Source organism: Myotis nattereri (genome assembly GCF_964212035.1).
Source record: "Myotis nattereri genome assembly, chromosome: 19".
NCBI lineage: Eukaryota > Metazoa > Chordata > Mammalia > Chiroptera > Vespertilionidae > Myotis > Myotis nattereri.
This window is the reverse complement of record NC_138095.1, coordinates 27,846,828-27,867,433: the sequence shown is the minus strand read 5'-3', so window position 1 is coordinate 27,867,433 and position 20,606 is coordinate 27,846,828. Positions and strand designations below refer to the sequence as shown.

Here is a 20,606-nt window from a genome sequence, read left to right as displayed (position 1 = left end):
ACACTCACACTCACACACACTCACACCCCCACACACTCACACTGTCACACCCACACACATGCTTACACTCACACTCACACACACTCACACACTCTCACACACACACACTCACACACTCATATACACTCACACTCACAGACTCACACACACAGAACTCAAAACGCAGTGATGAGGGTTGACGACAGGAGCCTAACACGGGGCCCAGGTGACTCCCCTAATTGTCCCCCAGCTCGAGAGACGTGAGTTTCACCTGGGCCACCATCCGTCGCCATGACAACTTCGACCACAGGAAGGCCTTCCCAGCCGCCTTTGCATCCTGACTTGTGGGAAGGTGTTCTTTTTCTGTCCGACACACTGGCTCCCGAGAAACTGCATTTCACCCGCCGGCATGGCTCAGGGGTTGAGCATCGACCGAGGAACCAGGAGGTCACGGTTCGATTCCCGGTCAGGGCCCAGGCCCGGGTTGTGGGCTCGATCCCCAGTGTGGGGCGTGCAGGGGGCAGCCGGTCCATGATTCTCTCTCCTCCCTGATGTTTCTCTCTCTTCCCCCCTCTCCCTTCTTCTCGGAAATCAACACGAATATATTTTTTAAAAAGAAGAGAGAGAAAGTATCTGAATACGGCTCAGCTGTGCTCCTCTGGGCGGCACTCAGAAGGGAGCCTGTCCGGGGGTGTCTGAGGCTCCGTGTCCTTGGACGCGGCTCCCACCAGCTCCTCCATTTCCCCTGAAGGAAGACAAGAGAGGGGACCCCAGATCTGAGCTCCCTCGGCGGCAGCTTCCAGCCACCGTCCCGACCTGCCTGCGGGGGGAGGAACAGCCGCGCTCCCCGCCACCAGCTCCAAGATCTGCTTCTGGGAATGAGAGCCACGCGGCTGGGACTCATGTCAAGGCAGCTGAGCATCTGAGGCTGCACAGAACCTGCGAGCAAATCCAAAGGGGCCTGAGGCTGTGCCCTGGGCGCTGCGTCTGGGATGAGGCTGAGCCTCGAATCACAGGAACCAGTGCAGCCTTGTTAGTGGGAGCGGGAGCGCGTGGTCTACGGGAAAAGGGAAGGGAGGGGGATCCCACGCCACGGCCCCTGGAGGGGCACCCCATTCCCGCACTGTCCTACACGAGTTCTTGTGTTTTTTTTAATATATTTTTATTCAGAGAAGAAGGGAGAGGGAGAGAGAAACGTCCATGATGAGAGAGAATCATGGACCGGCTGCCTCCTGCACGCCCCCCAGTGGGGATCGAGCCCACCACACGGGCCTGGGCCCTGACCAGGCATCGAACCCTGACCTCCTGGTTCACAGGTCAGCGCTCAACCCCTGAGCCCCACCCCGGGGCCCAGTACAAGTTCTGAGATGAGGACCAATAGGTCACCCCTATGCCAGAGCCAATGGCAGCAGCTGGGGGAGATGCTGTGCTCTGATTGGCCAGGATGTTACCTGGGATTGGTCACGTGCTCCCTGAGGCTAACGTATGTCAGCTGCCCCAGAACCAAACCTGATCCTCGGGGCAGGGGAACGGTTATCAGACTGGGAACCGGCCTCCGGCAAAATCTTCAAGAATCGTCTCCACAAAGTGCAGACGGGAGGGGCTTGGCCGGGCCTAGAAGCCGAACCCCGATCCTATCTTCTGCAAACAGGCAGAATCTGGGGGACCACTCCCCCCCATGAGTCCCCTGGAACCCATCTCACGGGAGGTTTGGGACTTACACGGAGCCTCTGGTATGAAACTGACCGAGACTAGATATGATCCAATCAAAAGCGGGAAGAACACGGAAAGGTTAGCCTGGGAGTGGATGTGATGCCTGTTCGTCACATAGGTAAGCAGACGTGTTCTGAGCAAGGCCAGCAGCTCAAAGGGCATGGGTGGTTATGGGGAGGAAGGAAGGGAGGGAGGGAGGGAGGGAGGGAGGGAGGAAGGAGAAAGGACCTGCAGCAATCAGATCTGAGCTGTCATAAAATGAGTCACCTCTCTGGGTAGTGAGTGCCTCGTCGCTGGGAGCAATCAAGCAGCACACGGAAGGCGTATCCCTGCACAGGGCAGGGCGGGGGCCTCTCCGATTCCCGTCACTTGGTTTATTGTCCCCTAAAGATGCCCATGCCAGGCCCCGGAGAGGAATAGCTCAAAAGGAGTGGAAAAGCCTGCCACGCACTGGGCCGCGTGCGGGGGGAGGCGTGATAAATGCGGCAGCACCGGGCAGCGTCCCCGCACCGACACTGGTGGTGCCTCACAAGCAGATGCGTCAGGATGACGGGTCCCTCCAGACGCAGAGCCATCGCTCTTCTCCTGGAAGCCAAGGGCCAGATGACGCGCCTCCAAGCCGTGCGGGTTTAGGAATCAGAGCGCTCGCCCTTCTCACAGCAGAGCCCCAAGTGGAAGCCTCGGACGTGTGGGGCCACGAGGCCACCCTGGGGCCTGGGGCTGCCTCCCTCCCTCCCCGGCGCTGGGTGTGCAGGCGACGCCCACCGGCCCCCAGGTCTCACACGCTATGCATCCATTCAGAGGCAAAGGGAGTCGCTGAATCGGGGACAAATCAGCCCGGGCGTCACCGTCCTGGGGCTGGCACGGGTTCCACCTCCATGCAGACGGAGCATGTTAACAAACGGGGCGCGCCCGCCGCCTGGCTCACGGTTGAGTGGGACCTAAGCTTTTGTTCTTTTAAAGTCCTCGCCCCAGGATATCTTCCCATTGATTTCCCAGAGAGAGTGGGAGAGAGAGAGGGAGACAGAGAGAAGCGTCGATGTGAGAGAGACATCGATGGGCTGCCTCCTGCACGCGCCCCGACGGGGATCGAACGGTGACCTCCAGGCTCACAGGTCGATGCTCAACCGCTGAGCCACGCGCGCCCGGCCACATTCTCAGCGCTTTCCAGCGCAAACAGCCAGCGTTTTGAAAAGAACCGAATCCAAATTGGTCGGGAAAACTGCACCGTCCCGGCCAGGAGGGGACCCGCACGCCCGTCAGCGTCTCTCAGCACCTCAGCCGCCCTGACCGTGCTCTGACCTTCCTCCCAGAGCTTCCCCGACCGGCCGACCGACCGAGTCTCCCTCAAATCCCAGGCCCCGCAGGTGAAAACGCCCCACGAATAAAACTAGCTGTTGGGATGCGCTGCGATCAGCGAACAAACACAAAATCCATAGCCCATGCTCCTGGGCGCGAACATCAGCAGAGGAGCCGGAGCCGGAGCCGGAGCCGGAGGCAGGCGGAGGGAAACCACACGGCAGGACGGAGGCAGCGAGGGTGACGGACGCGGGGGTGTGGGGACACACAGAGGCGACCCCCGGCGAGAAAAAAGGTCATAACTTCCCGGAACTTCCCCGTCTTTCCCCAACGCCAGGCCCTTTGGGGGGTGGGGGGGAAAGAAGCACAAAATCCAAACACAATCACGTCTGGTTTTGAAAAATACCTATGAGCTCCCGGCAGCCGTGGCTCAGTGACTGAGCATCCACCTAGGAACCGGGAGCTCAGGGTTCGATTCCCGGTCAGGGCACAGGCCCGGGTTGCGGGCTCCGTCCCCAGAGGGGGGCGTGCGGGAGGCAGCCGGTCCATGGTTCTCATCATGGATGTTTCTCTCTCCCCCTCTCCCGTCCTCTCTGACACCAACGTCTGAGCAATTGTTCTGGGCCACCAGCGTCTCGGGCTTTCGTGGCCTTTCCAGGTGACACTGCCATCGAACGGTGACCTCCTGGTCCATCGGTCGACGCTCAGCCACTGAGGCACGCCGGCCGGTCATTCGACGTGAAGACACAGGACGAGGGGGGCATTTCAACCGGAAAAGTGAGAATTGTGCGAGAATCGTGCGGTCGGCACAGGCAAAGGGTTAGAGGTGAGGAAGGCCGCGATCAGAGGAGGACGCGTGGACAGGCTCCCCCCACGGCGTCCCCAGGCGAGCAGGTTTATACTCAAGCAACCTTCATCGGAAATATCTGCCCGTGCCCCAGACAGCCCAAAATTATGCTTTTGCCAGAACTAAAAACAGAAAAGAACAAGACAATCTCTCCAACACCTCCCTTAATTAATTGCCCAGGAAGTCAAGCCTGGTCCGTAGGAACGACACGGGAGCTGTTTGCATATTTATGAGAGAGAGAGAGAGAGAGAGAGAGAGAGAGAGAGAGGGGGAGATATGCAGGACGTGACTCTGCACATTTAAGAATGCCCCGATGTTGACAGCACACTCCCGTCTGCCTTGGCAAGCAGGTGGCGCATCTATATTTGTGCCTAAAACTTGCTCCTAATGCCGACGCAGAATTCCACTAATCCGGGGCGGCTCATTGGCGGGAAACTCATCAGGAAAATTCCATGATCTGGGACGGTCTATTGCCGCCATTCGACTAGGGAAGAAAGTGGGTTAAATGTTAGAAAAATAGCCCTGGCTGGTGTTGCTCAGTGGGTAGAGCATCGGCCTGTGGACTGACGGGTCCCGGGTTCGGTTCCAGTCAAGGGCACATATGCCCGGGTTGTGGGCTTGATCCCCAGTGGGGGGCGTGCGGGAGGCAGCCGATCCATGATTCTCATCATGGATGTTTCTCTCTCTCCCTCTCCTCCCAAGTCAATAAAAATATTTTTTTAAAAAAAGTTAGAAAAGTAAAAAGTTGCTTTTGTGAAGAAGAAGGAGGAGGAGGAGCAGGAAGAGAAGGAGAAATTCTTGGAAGAGGACATTTTAAAAGCAAGTGCCCGTGGACCCTTTCCGATGCCCCCGGGGATCGAGCCCGAAATCCAGGCCTGTGCCCTGGGCCACAGTCAAAACCGCGATCCCTCAGTCTGCAGGCCAGCGCTCTACCCGCTGAGCCACACCACCTGGGGCAGGTTGCTGCTGGTTTTTAACGAGGGGTTCTACAACCAGCGACTATAGGAAGGAACCAGGGGAAGTCGGCAGTGTCTCTCTCCTCCCGAAATACCTTAGCCCGGAGGAGACATCTGTTGTTTTTGCCGGCCCAGGCTCCAGCCCTCCTTCTGTTCCTCCCTCCCCCGGGGGAGCCATCCTTCCCGGCTCCTGGCCCCTGGGGTTCGGGGAGATGGATGCCACCCAGCACGTGACCCAGGCCAACTGGTGTTTTCTGTCCTCTGAGCCGAGTGCCAGATTTCAGGATGGGCCCAAGCTGGGCCCCTTGGATGAAATCCTGGGAGAGATCAGTGAAACTACTAAGAAAATTCCATTCTCTTTCCCCGTGGAGGATGGGGGGTCTAAGAGTCTGGGGCCACGGGCAGCTGTTCGGGCACCTCCCGAGGGAACCTGCCCAGGAGCACAGCCGACAGAGGGCAGCAAAGCCAGGCACTGGAAAGGAGCCTCCAGTGACACTGTCTGAGCGCCTGGATGCAGCTATACCTGAAGCTGCCACAGGAAATCTATGCCTGGATTTTTCCACTGCAGAGCCAATACATTCTTTCAGTAGATAGAAAGATGACAGATGGGTAGATGATAGAGATAGATCAGTGATGTTTTTGGTTGATTTTTCTTTGTGAAATGGCATTTAAATATATAAAATAAGTATCAAAAATATAAGTCTTTGTTTTACTATGGTTACAAAGATCAAAAATTTTCTATATGTGACACGGCACCAGAGTTAAGTTAGGGTTTTTCAAAATGCGGACACGCTGAGCTCAGAAGGTTCGCCATCACTGAAGTAGGAGGTCACAGTTCCATTCTGGTTAAGGGCACCTGCCCGGGTTGCGGGCTCCATCCCCAGGAGGCAGCCGATCCATGACTCTCTCTCATCATTGATGCCTTTCTCTCTCTCTCTCTCTCTCTCTCTCTCTCTCTCTCTCTCTCCCTCCCTCTCTCTCTCTCTCTCCCTTCCTCTCTCTGGTGTCAATAAAAATACGTTACAAAAAAAAAAAAAGAAGAGCTGGTGGATTTGACACAAAGTCAGCCCCTGACAACCGTGCCCACACTGAGTCCCGGGCGCCTGGGCGGCCCATCCCTGGGCCTCTCTGTCGCTGCTCCACCCACAGCCCCCGAGGGACACAGACCTGCATCCCTCGCTCCACTCGTTGAGCCGCTTATGGGGCGTGTGATTATCCAAGGTGGTAACTGCCGGTCCCTCGGGCCCGAAGCCGGGCACAGTCGGGCATGAAACGTGCTTCCGCTGGAATCCCAGAGAATTCCCCTGGAGAGCCGGGCTCCGTGAGAGCCGGCACCTGGTCAGGGGCTGAGCGTGGACCTAGGAGCCAGGAGGTCACGGTTGGATTCCCGGTCAGGGCACAGGCCCAGGTTGTGGGCTCCATCCCCAGTGGGGAGCGTGCAGGGGGCAGCCTATCCGTGGCTCTCTCTCCTCACTGCTGTTTCTCTCTCTCTCTCTCTCTCTCTCTCTCTCTCTCTCTCTCTCTCTCTCTCCCTTTCTCTCTCTCTCTCTCCCCCTCTCTCTCTCTCTTCCTCTCCCTTCCTCTCTGAAATAAACGTTGAAAATGCAAAGCAAACAGGTAGGTTTGCACGTGCACACGAAGGTGCACACAGGGACCGTCGCCGCGGAGGCCCACGTCCATCGCCAGGTGGCAGGGGCTTGGGGGACTGTGTCCAGTTCTTGGAGGTATAAACCTACTAGTGCAATGGCTGGGAATTCTGATTTAAAAAATAAAAAAGCTTCACACGAAATAGATGCTGCCCTTCCCCCCTAGCCAGCCTGCCGGTTTCTCTCTCAAAGATGAGGAGCACATGGGCCCTCAAGCTTCACGGCAGGGGACCCCCCCACCCCCCCAGCCCCACCCCCGCCCCCAGCCCCGCCCCCCACCCCGCGGCCCAGCGGGAGGGGCTGGTGGGAACACGGGGTTCTCTCCCCGCCTGGAGCTCGGGCGTGGGTGTTTGAGATTTTCAGATCTCATTTCTGTGCTGCGGAGTGAGGAAGCCGGAGACAGGGTGTTACGAAGCCACAGCAAAGAGAAACCCTCCTGGCAGCGTCGCTGTCCCTGTCCCTGTCCCTGTCAGTGTCCGTGTCCGTGTCCGTGTCACAGGGAGCCACCAGGGACTGTCTGCAAGGAGCTGGGCTGAGCCCCTCTCTCGCTCTGGGGGGGAAGGTGGGGTTGGGTGGTGTGACCTTTCTCATTTTTCTTTGAAAAACACTGTTTAATGAAATGATTTAAACCAATGGGCATGCCACACAAGTGGAGACGGTACCAATGAGCCCACAGTAAGAATTAAGTTGTATCTGGGCTGGTGTGGCTCAGTGGTTGAGCACCGACCTATGAACCAGGAGGTCGGGGCACAGGCCCGGGTTGCAGGCTCGATCCCCAGTGTGGGGCGTGCAGGAGGCAACCGATCCATGATTCTCTCTCATCATTGATGTTTCTCTCTCCCTCCCTCTCCCTTCCTCTCTGAAATCAAGAAAAATATATATATATATTTTTAAAGGAGAGAATTAAGTCTCCTCCCATCCTGTGCCGGGGGACCACCCTCTGCCAGGTCACCAGGAGGTCTCGGACGTTGCCAGTTACACGGGATCCCTCCAGGGGCGACCCCTCCACGCTTGCAAACACGCACACACACGTGTGTTCCTTGGAGTGCACACGGGCAGCGTTCTCCAGCCCTTGCTGCCCATCACGTGTTGGCCACGAACAGCAAACGTCCCTCCCCAGGTCACACCCGCCTCGTTTTTGTAAAAGCTGCAAAATGTTTCCTTGCTTGGAGAGATCAGAATTTATTTTTATTTCTTTTTAATATATTCTTATTGATTTCAGAGAGGAAGGGAGGAGAGAAAGAAATAGAAACATCAATGGTGAGAGAACCCTGGACCGGCTGCCTCCCGCACGCCCCACACCGGGGATGGAGCCCGCAACCCAGGCCTGTGCCCTGACGGGGAATCGAACCCTGACCTCCTGGTTCATAGGTCGATGCTCAACCCCTGAGCCACATGGGCCGGGCCGGATCCTATTTATTTAACCACTGTCGGCTCTCCCCAAATCTCTCCCATCACGACAATGGCTGTGGGCCCTACAAGGACGCGTGGACCCGAGCACGTGGAGGAGGCGCGCCAGGCCTCGGGCAAGCTCCCAGCCCCGGGCGACCCAGCCCGGCCCCTGGGTCCCCGCATCTGTGCGGCCTCGGGCTGCCCCCCCGTTTCTGGGCCAGGACAGGAATCTCCGACTCTTTTTCCCGGGAACTAATCAGAGGCTGTTCTGGGTGACCTTTGCTGGAACATCCTTTAGCATCCTGTCAATTTGGCGGGCGCTGGCGGAGCGCAGAGTCGGCGGCGATAATAGAGTAATTCCGGGGGTGATGAGGCGGCGGGAGGCAATCGCGGCTCCTGCTTTCTCCACAAAGAGGCCCTGGGGCGGGGGGGCGGGGGGGGGCGGGACGCAGCGGCTGAGGGCTGGTGTCCTCCCCCCAGTTCACATGGGGAACCCCCCTCCCCCCATGGCTGTATCTGAGGACGGGGCCTTTAGGGAGGAAAGTAAATAAATGAGGTTGTGCCCGGCTGGTGTGGCTCAGTGGTTAAGTGTTGACTTATGAACCAGGGGGTCACGGTTGGATTCCGGTCAAGGGCACAGGCCCGGGGTGCGGGCTCCACCCCCAGTGTGGGGCGTGCAGGAGGCAGCCGGTCCATGGTTCTCTCTCATCATCGATATTTCTCTCTCCCTCTCCCTTCTGAAATCAATAAACATATATATTTTTTAAATAATAAATAAATAAAAATAAACACAGAACACGGAGCCCTGCCTGCCAGCGGGGCCTGGGCTCAGCCATTGGCCGGCGGCGTTTGGAAAACAAGGGCCGAGGGTCTCCTCTCTCCCAGGCTGCCCAGCGCCCTGGTGGCCGGAGGGGCGGGCGGCCAGCGGGGACGGGTGGGCCCTGCTCCTGGTCCTGCTCTCAGGCCCCGCAACAGAGCGAGCCCAGCCTGCGCCCGTCCCCAAGGACCCAGAGCCGGTGGCTGGTCACATCAGTGATAACTGACACGGCCGCTGGCATCCCACCCGCTTAGCAACAGCAACGGCAAGGGCGGGCCTGCTCCTGGCCGGCAGCAAAGGTCCCAGGGCAGGCCCTCATTGGCCACGCTTGGGTCATGTGCCCAAGCCTGATCCAATCCCTGAAGGACCTAAGAGATTGAGATGCTCTGATTGGTCAGGCACAAGCCATGAGCCCACCCATGGAGGAGGAGGAGGAGGAGAGAGTTCCTGCTTCCCAGACCACAGGGCCTCCAAGCAGGGGAGCCAGTGACTCCCCCCAAAAAAGATCAGGGTGTGATTCTCAGAGGAAGGAAGAAAGAGCAGCCAACGGCTACCATCTGACGGGTTTGGATCTGACGTTCGGTGGGAGAAGAGGTGAGCAAAGCCACCACTGGGGCGCGTGGTAGGGGTTCGAGTAAACACGCGACGGAGCAGAGGATCCACGGCCTGCGAACACCCAGTGAAGACCCACTGAATTCTTACGCATCTCCCTCGACCCTGACCGCATCCAGCAGCAGGAGCTGCGACGCACCCTGTTTCCCGGGGAGAATGCTACCTTCGGCCCAGAGAGGTTAAGCAGCTCACGCAAAGTCACACAGCAATCAAGTGGCAGAGCTGGGACCCGAGCCCCGGCAGTCTGCCACCCGAGTCCCGCGCCTTCCATTTCAATGAGGCGCTTGAGACAGGGAGAGGGAAGGAGCTGGAGGAGGAGCAGACAGTATTTAACCAAGCGGTGGGAGAGCGAAAGCTCACAGGAAGTGCTATCAAAGCTCCTCCCAGCCCGGCGGGCGTGGCTCAGTGGCTAAGCGTGGACCTATGAACCAGGAGGTCACAGTTCATTCCCCGTCAGGGCAGGTGCCTGGGCTGCGGGCTCGATCCCCTGTGGGGGGTGTGCAGGAGGCAGCCGATCCATGATTCTCTGTCATCATTGATATTTCTCTCTCTCTCTCCCTTTCCCTTCCTCTCTGAAATCAATAAAAATATATTAAATCTTTTTTTAAAAAAAGTTCATTCCACAACTTAATGAAAACCTTCACAAAGAACGACAGTGCTCCTGGTGGGTGGGATGGCTCTTGGCAACTCTTTCTGAACCCCCTCTCTATGTCTGGGGAACCCCCAACTCTATGAGGCAGCAGGACATCGCTCAATATACTTTTCCATAGTCCCATGGCCCTGGATGCTATGCAGCCATTCAAAAAATAGTAATAATAAGATGGCTCAACACGGTGAGATAGTTCAAAGGGGAAGAGCAGAAGCTCTGGTTAGGAGAAGGGTTAAGCCCCTGGATCCAGCCGTGCCTGAAGCCGTCTCCTCCGAGACCTTCCTGCCTCCCAGGACCAGCAAATGCCCGATGTTGTCCCTTGCAGCGGTGAGAATCCAGATGAATATGCTCTTGCATTTGCTACATCATCTCCATGGGCGCCCCCAAAATCTTAGTGTGGAAAACAGACCTGGGCGTCCCCCCGAAACTAGTGAGGGAGGCTCTGTTCATCTTTAAAGCGACCCCCAGGTGAGAGTCATCCGAGGATAAAATAACTAACCAGTGGCCCCTCGAGCACCAGGTCCCTCCAGCAGCGTCCCCCCACGAGGGGTCTTCTGAGCTAGGCGCCATCAGCGCGCTTTGCCTGCAGAGCAAAATCTATCCCGCACGCACGTGTGGCGCTATTTTTAAAACGTTACATAAATGCTTCTGCAATTACCCAAACCCGCTCGCTCAAGACCATCGCAGAATTGATGGCGACGTTCGATCAATATGTTTTTCTTTTTCAACCAAGACACACCCGACCCCCAATTCTTCTCCCTCAGACACACTGGATGACGTTTTCTAATGTTAAAAGGGGTTCTTGCTCTTGACCACGAAGGGCTGTAATCACACACTGACCGAGCAGTCCCTGCTTGAAGGCAAACATGGTCTTGAATAAAAGGCCAGAGTGGAGGCCATTTACTTGGGCTCTGTCACAATCACCTGCGTCACTGTTGTGAGAAAGCAGCCACCGACAGTATGTAAACAAATAGGCGCAGCTGTGTTGCAATAAAACTTTATTTAAACGCACAAGTGGAGGACCAGATTTGACCCACGGGCCATAGTTGGGTGCTGCCTGGTTTGAGGGGTGCAGAAAATAACAAGCCATGTGTCCGGAGCCCGGGCCAGCTCAGGGTCTGATGGAATTTACACGTCTCTAAAGTACTGCGGGAGCAGGTGGAGGAAATTGAGTTTGATAGGCCTAACGTTCCACCTGCAAGCCTACTGACAAAAGCAAGGACACCTGTACTGGCAGACGAAGCATTAACGGTGCTGGCCCTGGCCAGCTTGGCTCAGTGGGTAGAGCATCGGCCTGCAGACTGCAGGGTCCCGGGTTCAATTCCGGTCAAGGGCATGTACCTCGGGGCTGCAAGCTCAATCCCCCGCCCTGGTTGGGGCGCATGTGGGCGGCAACCACTCCATGTGTTTCTCTCACATCGATGTTTCTCTCTGTGTCTTTCCCCCTCCCTTCCACTCTCTCTTAAAATCAATGGGAAAATGTCCTCGGGTGAGGATTTAAAAAACAAGTTACAAACAGAACGAAACGATTGGCAGTGCCCCAGGCAGTCTGGATCTGCCTCCGCGGTGTTCGGTCGGAACAGACCCAGGGACCCTCCTTCCAGCCTCGGACCCGCCTCCCGCAGCTTATCCACTCACCCCCTTCGGAACCACCTCCGAGACAACAACCATGAGCCCCAAATCCGCCAGCACCATTCCCTGAGGTGGGCGGCCACCCGCCTGGGCCCTGCCTCTGCGGCCCCACACCCTCACCTCTCTGGGCTTGTTGTCACCGACGATGTGGCTCTCCAGGGCGGGGGCTGCTTCTTCCAGGCGCTGAGCTGGCAGAGACGCCCAGGCGCTGAGCATCTTAACGTTGCAAACCCAACGCAGTGGCCGCCTTCTCTCCAGGACGCGCTGAGGCCTCCCCAGGCGAGTGGGCAAAGCTCCGGGCCTTGGAGGCCGCCCTGGCCGCGGCCTCGGGGAGGAGCCTGACCAGGCCCTTGGGGAGCTGCAGGCCCTGGTGCTGCCCGCAGACGCTCAGCTCTGTGGCTCCTGCAGGACCACTTCGGGGCGAGGAGGCGAAACTCATCAGGAAGGTGGGCGACACCTGCCTCACCTCTGCAGGCTGCCGGCCCGGCTGGGCTGGCCAGTGCCTCTTCGAAAGGCTCCCCCGCAGCACGACCCGGAGCCTGTGGGCCCCAGAGGCTTTGAGGGGCCCCCTGCATCCCCCTGTGTCTGGCTTTTGCGTGAGCCTCTCCCCGAAACTCCTGGCCATTCTTTAACCCGACACCCTGAAGCCCCTCCCAGGCATCGGGCCATAGCGATCACAGCAAGCGGGTTTTTGTTCTTTGAACAGGAGTGGCCCCCGCAGGAAAGATGAAAACCCGTCCCTGTCCGACCTCCACCGGCAGAGTGTCCAGGGGCAGGGAGCGTCCCGGAGCCCGGCTTCCTCAACTGTCCCGACAACGTCGTGGCTCATCGCGACCACCGTTCACTGAGCACCTACTATGCGCTGGGCCCCTACTACGCGCTGGGCCCCGAACAGGAGCACTCCGCATCTGCGTCTCCCTGGGTCCTCGTCACTGCGCGCTCGTCAGTGATGTCAGCACGTGTCACGTACCTCACAGGCTGCAGAAACAGGCTCGGCCCCCCAGCCCCCTCCCCGGGGCGTGGGAGGGTCACAGAGGGGGCGACGCCAAAAACTCACGGACATGCGTTCTGTCTGTCCACTTGGTCACGAATGGGTCGTGATTGGGCCAATGCCAGCTCAGGCACAGGCAGGGTGAGCGTGGTGGTGGCACCTGTGAGAATCCACCAGGCGGGCACCCGTTCCTCCTCCTGCCTCCCGGGTGCCTCTGTGGCCCCAGGCAGCACCGCTCCCCGGACCATGGCCTTGGCCCCTCAGTGGCCGCCCGGGCTCTCCTCCTGGTGCTGGGCCCCCACTCCCTCGCCGGACCCACGGCCTCCCTCCTGCCCCTGCACCTGCACGCACAGCCCACCTCAGGGCCTTTGCACCCGCCAGTCCCTCCGTGTGGAACTCTTCCCCGAGGCAGCCCTGCCTCACTCCCTCCGCCCCTAGGTCTTTGCTCCAATGTCACCTTCATGCTGGGCCGGGGGGGGGGGGGGGGGCTCAGTGGTTGAGCATCAACCTAGGAACCAGGAGGTCACGGTTCGATTCCGGGACAGGGCACAGGCCTGGGTTTCGGGCTCCATCCCCAGTAGGGGGCGTGCGGGAGGCAGCCGATCCATGATTCTCTCTCATCATGGATGTTTCTCTCTCTCTCTCCCTCCCTTCTGCTCTAAAATCAATAAAAATATATTTATTTAAAATAAATAATTAAGTGCGAGCCACTAACAAGAGACATCTGCAGCCAGATACAGCCCAGGCCCCAGCAGCCCTCGAGCCCTGCCCCCTGGGAGCAGCTTTTTTGGCAAAATGCCATCTGCCATCTATCTAAACCTGCCCTCCGACCCCGCTCCCCATGCCCTATGACCCCGCTCCCCATGCCCTATGACCCTGCTCCCCATGCCAAATCTTGCCGCTGGGAGCTCAGGGTCCCCTCGGACAGGCCGCCCCTGGCCCCGGACCCTGCCCAGCTGCCCCCTCCCCACTGACCTGCCCCTCAGCTCGCCCAGCAGAGCCAGGCCTGCAGCGGGAGGTGACACGGCCATAGAAGGAAAACCCCAAGACCAGAGTACAAACGCGTCCCCAGCACCCAACACGGGAGCCAGCAGACAAAGGCAGCCAAGGACGCCCAGGCCGGGAGCTGGCAGAGCCCACCGCCGCCCCTCCTGGGCTCTGGAAGGAAGGCCCAGCCCCCCCTTCCACACCCACCCCCACCCCCACCCCGCAGGCCCACGGAGTCAGCGGCCACGGCGGTATTTCACGTGTCCATGTGCCCGCGGGAGGCCGTGGCGCTCAGAGCAGGTGTGAGAGGGGCGCTGGTGCGTGTCCTGGGCCCGGGCCCTGCACTGGACTCCCCAGGAGGTAGGACCCGGGGTTTCATTCAGGTTCCTGCCCACAGCACCGCTGCCCGGGGCGAGGCCGGGCCCGCCACCACCCGCCGTAATGAAATGCAGCAAATCAAATCAGACTCATTGATTTTCTGTGTAACCATTTTGGGGCCGAAGCGAAAGGCGAGGGGATTGAGCAGTTACGGAGTCAGGTGTCGGGGGAGGGGGTTGGGAGATCCCTGGGGTGCAGGAGGGGAAACGAGAGACAGAAGGGGCCCAACCTGGTGAGGAAACCATGGGGGGGTGCAGGAACTGGCCTCCACTCAAAGGGTTGCATCCCCCCAAATCCATATGTTGAAACCTCCCGCACCCCGGGTGATGGAGCTAGGAGGTGGCGCCTTGGGGAGCTGAGGAGGTCTGGAGGGAGGAGCCCCCGATGGGATGAGTGCCCTTCCCGGCCCCTGAGAGCCCCTGGCCCCTCCGCCAGGTGAGCACTCAGAGAGACCGTCCTCTCAGGGTGTGGGGTGCCCACACCTCCGTCCCGCACTGCCCAGTCTCTGGCACGGGGAGGACTACGTGTCTGTTGCTTATCAGACAGCCCGTCTGGGGCACTCGGTCATAGCAGCCCGGTGGGCGAAGACAGGGCCCATTTTACAGATGGGCAAACTGAGTCTCAGCGAGATCCAGGGGCTAGAGCAGATCTCCCCGTTTCAAGAGAGAAGCCAGGCACTGGATCGAGATACAGTGGGGCCTTGACTTACGAGTGTCCCGACTAACGAGATTTTCGAGATGCGAGCCGTCTCGGCCGTTTTTTGCTTTGAGTTGCGAGCTAACCTTTGGGTTATGAGCCAGCTTCAGATACCCCACCGCTAGCTGGCGCAGCGAACGTCACAGTGAGCGCCACATCAGCCCAGCATCACGTGTCTCACTCGTTCACTGTTGATTTGACATACGAGTAATTTGAGTTACGAGCTCCGTCACGGAACGAATTAAACTCGTACGTCAAGGCCCCCCTGTACTGACATCTCCCCCTTTGTTGAACATTGACGCCTAAGCCCACAGTCATGGCGTGAGAAAGTCCTGGGAAGTTTTAATAAAAAGAGAAAGTGTGTGCGCCCAGCCCCGACCTGACACCCATTCCCGGTGAGGCTGCGTCTCCTTTGTCCCCTGTGCGAAGGGGCTGATGGACGACGCACTCTGACTCCCATTCTTTTTTTTTAATTTAATATATTTTCATTGATTCCAGAGAAGGGAGAGGGAGAGAGAGAAACACCCATGATGAGAGAGAATCATCATCGATCCGCTGCCTCCTGCACGCCCCCTACTGGGGATCCAGCCCACCACCCGGGCCTGTGCCTTGAGGGGGAATCAAACCTCGACCTCCTGGTTCCTAGGTCGACACTCAACCACTGAGCCACACCAGCCGGGCTCTGAGTCACACTCTTGCTCTCCGAGTCCACTCATTCCCGCTGGGGAAGGGCTGGTGACGCTGCCTGGGGGGGCAGGGGTCCCCGTGGTGACAGGGGGCTGCCTGTGCTGAATGCCGAGCACCAGAGGGAAAGGGACCCTCTCCAGGGCATTCAGTTTAGACCCAGCACAGAAGAAAGGGGCCACCCAGCCGCATACAAGGGGTGGGGGGGGCTGGGAGGGGCTCATCCGGGAATGGGGCCCCAGGAAGGACTTTGTGGCGGGGGACCACCCGCCCAGACTTCCCGCCAACAAGCAAGGGGTTTCTTTGGTGCCCCTGGATCAAGGCAGCCGCATGCCCATTGTTGGCTCCAAGCAACGATGCCCAGACAGGGGTCCCCCCGCCCCTACCCCCTGTACCCCCCCCCCCTCCGGTGGGGAGTGGGCGGATGCTGAAATGATTTACTCTGGGAATGTCCGCTGTCCCACCATTAAATCACTCAGGAGAGGCCACGGCATTTGCATACCACCGCCTGCCCCTCCCTGAGCCGCCTCTCCAAAGAGCCGCCCATGTGCCGGGTGCCACGGTGCCAGGCGGGGCTGCGAGCGCCTCCGCGGGAAGCCCCCTCCTCCCACTCCAGGCGCTGCCACTCACAGGCCCTTCTGTCAGCCGCTGCCACCCCCACGCATCATGGGTCACCGGTGCCCGTCCGCCCCCCCCCCCCGCCCCCCAGCGGGGATGCCACCGCGCTGCTACTGTGCAAAGCCACAGCCTGCACAAAAGTGCTTGAATAATGGGGCCCCCCTGGTCGCGGAGCCGGGGGTTTGCGCTGACTCGCCCCAAGCACAGTCCCATATGGTTAAGCCCTCGCGAGGCTCCACGTGCACCCACCACGCTCTTTACCAGGCAGCTGCCCACGCAGGAGGGGGCACGGGCAGGGTGGGCGCAGGCAGCCCCGGCGGCGACACCGAGCAGGCCCTTCCTTGCGGCCCAACTCCGCCAACCCCTCCGCCAAGCGAACGCCGTGACAAATCTTGCCCAAAGGACCCCCCCCCCAATCCCACCCCCCAAATCCCACCGGCTCTGAGGGCGGCTCTGGTTAATGGCCTGCAACCCTTTCTAACCAACCGCAGGCAACTAAGTATCTTTCAGGAATTTCAGCCTTGTTTTTGCCCAGGTCTCCTAGCTGCTGCTAAATATAGGTGTTAAACTGTCTCCCTTTATGTCCCTGGGGAGGGGGGGGGTAGACATGAGCTTCCAAAGGCCTGGTGATGGGGTTCGGGGGTGGCGGGGGGGCGGGGAGGGGGGAGACAGCCGGGCCAGGAGCTGGGCCAGCAACAGATTTCAGGGGTGGCACGCCTTCCCTCCCGCGCCCCAGGCCTCCCCGAGCCGGGCACAAGCTCTCCCGTGGCCGGGGGAGGAGAGGGGGTTGGGGGGGACCAGGGGGGGCTCGCCATGTTCTCTTACACCGCACCAGGCAGGCGGCTTCTCTAGGAAATTTCCAGCATTCGCTCGCAAGCGCATCCAGGCCAGCGCTGAGCCCGGAGGAGAAACAAAGCCGACGCCAAACCCAACGTCCCAGCCCCGAGGCCTGCGCGTTTGGGGAACGGTCCCGGGGCTTCGGCTCGGAGGAGGCCGCCTCCACCGCCCGCCCCGGCCACCGCGGCTCGCAGGTGCCCCGAGGAGGGCGCACAGCCACGCCGCTCCGGGGCTGCCGATTCGCCGAGCAGCCTGGAGCGTGGGGTGCCGCCGGGCACCTCGGGCCGAAGGGAAGGGGCCTCCGGGCCGGAGGGCTTCTCGCACATTCGGGGTCACTGGAGGGCACCTCGGAGGGAGACACGCTCGCTTCCCCACGCACGCGCATCGCGCATGAAGCGGACGCACACGCTGGGCCGCTCCGCCGCCTCCCCAGACGCTCGAGCTTAAAAGTTCAGGTTGTGCATGTCCTGCTCCGCGCGCCCGGGCGGCGAGGCTGCCGGGAACACGGGGGCGGCTTTCCCGGCTCGGAAACCGCCGGTCCCGGCTCGAAAAGGTCCGGCGAAGGGAGCTCTCGCCGCGCGCGCGAACCCCGCCGGTGACTGCGCCCGGGCCCCGCGCCTCTCGCTGTTTCTCCGCGGCTGGCGGCGGGGGGAGGGGAGGGCCCGGCATTTTAGGAGCAGCTGCCGCTCGAACCAACACGTAGCCGCGCCGAGGCGGCGGCAAGCTCCCCGAACTCCGGCGGAGACGGAAAATAGCTGAGGAGGCTGCCTTTCCCACGCACACTGCGCCGGTGCAGGCGGAGCCCGGCTCCCGGACCCAGGCGCCGGCTGCGGGCGTCACCGCGTTCCCGGAGGCCCTGCGCGCCCGCCCGGGGCTGCCCGGCGGCCTGGGGGTCCGGGCGCTGGGGCGGCGGCTAGGCCACTGGGGAGGGTCCCCGAGTGCCGCGGGGCGTGGGGAGGCTCTGGGGACGCGCCAGGCTGCGCGGGCAGAGGCGACCCGAAGTCGGGCCCGGCCCGCAGGTGTCCTGGGAACTCAGGGCCCTGCGCCCACGGGCATGCGGAAGCCAAGAGAGGGGGTCCACCGACGCCCCGCCACCGCGAAACCCCGCGAGAACCAGGACCTGGGGGGATGGCGCCCCAAGGCGGGGCGGGGAGGGGGCTGGATTCCTGGAGGCGCGCCCCCACTCGCCTCCGGAGGCTCCGCGCTCTCAGAGGATCCGCAGGGGCGCTGGGGAGGAGGGCGGGCGGGCTCGCGCTTGGAAAGGGGGTCCGTGCTGGGGGCCCCCGGGTTCCCAGGGTCTCCCCAGATCTCCCCAAGTCCGGAAGAGGCGAGCAGCCAGGGGACTTGAGGAGGAGGAGGAGGTGGTCGCCCCGCGCCGAAGCCAACTTTGTGCGCGGCGGCCGGGGTCGGGGAGGGGGTCCCGGGGACGCTTACCTGGGCACCGGAGCGCGGTCAGCGCCAGCAGCAGCCCGAGCGGCGGCGCCCGGCCCGGGGGCGGCATGGTCCTCGGCGCGCGGGGGCGCGGGGGGCGCTGCTCCGGTCGCGCGCCCGGCCCGGCCCGCGGCTCCCGGGAGCGACCGGGGGGCTACGCCGGGGCTGCGGACATGGCTCTTCCCGGGCGCAGGCGGGCGGCGCTTCTTGGGCTGCGCCAGGCGCGGAGGAGAGCGGGGTCCAGGCTCAGCGCCCCGCGCCCTCGCCGGCGGCCCTGCGCTTGGCCCGAGTGGCGTGGCTCCGGCCGCCGCCGCCACCGCCTCCGCGGCTCCTGCGCCCCAGCGCCCGTCCCATCCCGGCCTCGCCGCCGCCGCCGCCGCGCCAGCTGCCGGCCGCCCCTGAGCCGGGGAGAGAGTGAGCGAGGCGGCGAGCGAGCGCCCGGAGCAGGGAGGGGCGCGGAGGGAGGGGCGGCGAGGCCGGGGGAGGGGCCGCCGGAGCCGGGGCAGCGGGCGGCCGCCCGGTGATAGGCGGCGGGACGTGCCACTCCCTAGCGTCCCCCGGGGGGGAGGGCGCCGGGCCGCGGAGGCCGGGGGAGACCCGCGGGGGCGGGCGGGGGCGGGGCACGGGCACAGCCGCGGGGTGGCTGGCCCCGGGAAGGGCACGGAGGTCGGGGCGTCGCGAGGGAGTCCCCAGGTCGGGGCTCAGGGAGGCGAGGCAGGTCCTGGGACGGGGCAGGTGTCTGCAGGTGGCAGGGACGGCGAGGCTGAGCGCAGGCGAGCGGGTCCCGCAATAGATTTGGCACAGCTCGGGGCGTCTGGGGGAGGGGAGGCAGGGACGGCCGCGGGGAGCCGGGGGTACCTGGGTGGGGGGCGGGGGCGGGGGGCGGTCAGGGATCCTGAGACAGATCTGAGGGGTCGTGGGCTGTGCACCCCGGTGAGCAGCAGGGACACACGCACCCCAGGCGCAATGGGGGCGAAGGCCGAGCGGGTCAGTGGCCCCGTGGGGGGCAGGGCACAGGGGGGAGCAGAGGCAGAGAGGAGGACAGGGTGTCCGGATGCCTCCAGCCCCGGCCTCAGCGGCTCCGGGTACCCTGTATCCAGAAGCCCCCCCCCCCCCCCCCCCGCAACCCGGGCCAGGCACCGGGCGTGGCTGCGCGGCTGGGCCAGGCCGGGCATCCGGCCAGCAGTCCGCAGATGCCTTGAAAGTCGCCCCACACAGCTGCAAGCGCAGGGGGTCCGGGGGTGGGGTGGGGGGGCAGGGGGCGCCTGGGGTTGGAGTCCGCGCACTCCCCAACCCCCACCCGCCAGCCCCCCTCTCCCCCCCCCCCCCCCCGCTCCGTTTTCCCTGACAAAGTGGGTCAGACTCTTTGCAGCCGGTCAGGGAGGCCGCGCGGAGTGAGGCCCAGGCTTTTGGAAGGACGTCCGTCCGCAGCCTGGAGTCCTGGCCCAGCATCCGGCTGGCCCTGCCCTGCACCCTGGAGAGGGGGCGCCCTGTCCCCTCCGAGCCTCAGTTTCCCCATCGGAGAAGCCGGCGCCATGGCGGCCTCCACCCGGGGTCCCAGGTCACGCGCAGAAAACTCCCGCGCTAACTAGGAAGCGAGCTGTGCGAAGGGGCCGCTGCGGACATCATTATTCTCATCACCGCGGCCATGAGCTCTCCGTGTCCGACTCCCCCGCCGCCGGCCTGCGCCCCGCCCAGCTGGCGAGGGGCTGGCGGGCACCTGCCTCATTAGTACCGACAGGCTCATTAGCAGAGCTCAGCTCTTGTGAGATGAAGGGGGGAGACGAGGCGGGGGCAGGTGGGGAGGCCCGGGCCCCGGTTAATTAGGAAACATTCAGGGATTTTCCCAGGCCTGGCCGAGCCCACCAGCCGGCACCCTGGCAAGGCCTGGGGTGCACGGAGACCCACATACCAGGCTGGGCAGTGGGTGGCCTCCTGGAGACCCCCTGCTGTCTCCTCTCTGTGATGAACCCCCAAAGCTGTCAGGCCTTTTCTGGGGACCCTCTGGCTAGGCTGCTGGCCACCTCCTCTCTCTCCCACTCTCATTCCTGAGTGCTGGCGGAGCTGAGCACCTACTGTGCGCCAGGCCTGTGCAGGGTGAGGGTGGCAAGGATCACGCATGGGGTTCCCTGTGGCCGGCACGAGGGTGAATGCACACGCAGCTCATCGGGAGGGGCTGCCATAGCAGAAACACGTGCCCGCGCGGCCTGGGGCGTTCCTGCCATGGTGCCCACATATCTGACCGGCTGCAGGCCCGAGAAAGCTGGGCGTCTGTGCCCAGAGATAAGAAGGGTGCATGGGGGAAGGGGACCTGTATCCCACAGTCATATGGGATTAGGCCTCCTGCTCCCCACTCAGGACCACCCCGCAGAGGCACCCCATTTCTCAGTGCGGAGCTGGGGCTGGGGGCAGCGGCACCTCCACTCGCCTGCCTCTGCCAGC

At 61.9% G+C, this 20,606-nt stretch overlaps 1 protein-coding gene across 1 annotated transcript in view; it reads right to left on the bottom strand.

Annotated features, from left to right (window-relative positions):
• The window catches only part of TMEM132B (transmembrane protein 132B), a 61,436-nt gene extending 43,076 nt beyond the window's left edge, over window positions 1-18,360 (bottom strand). Inside the window, exon 1 of the mRNA XM_081113872.1 lies at window positions 18,168-18,360. Coding sequence (XP_080969998.1) covers window positions 18,168-18,234 — 67 coding nt within the window. The 5' untranslated portion in view covers window positions 18,235-18,360. The remainder of the gene's footprint in view (window positions 1-18,167) is intronic.
• Window positions 18,361-20,606: the final 2,246 nt, after the last annotated feature.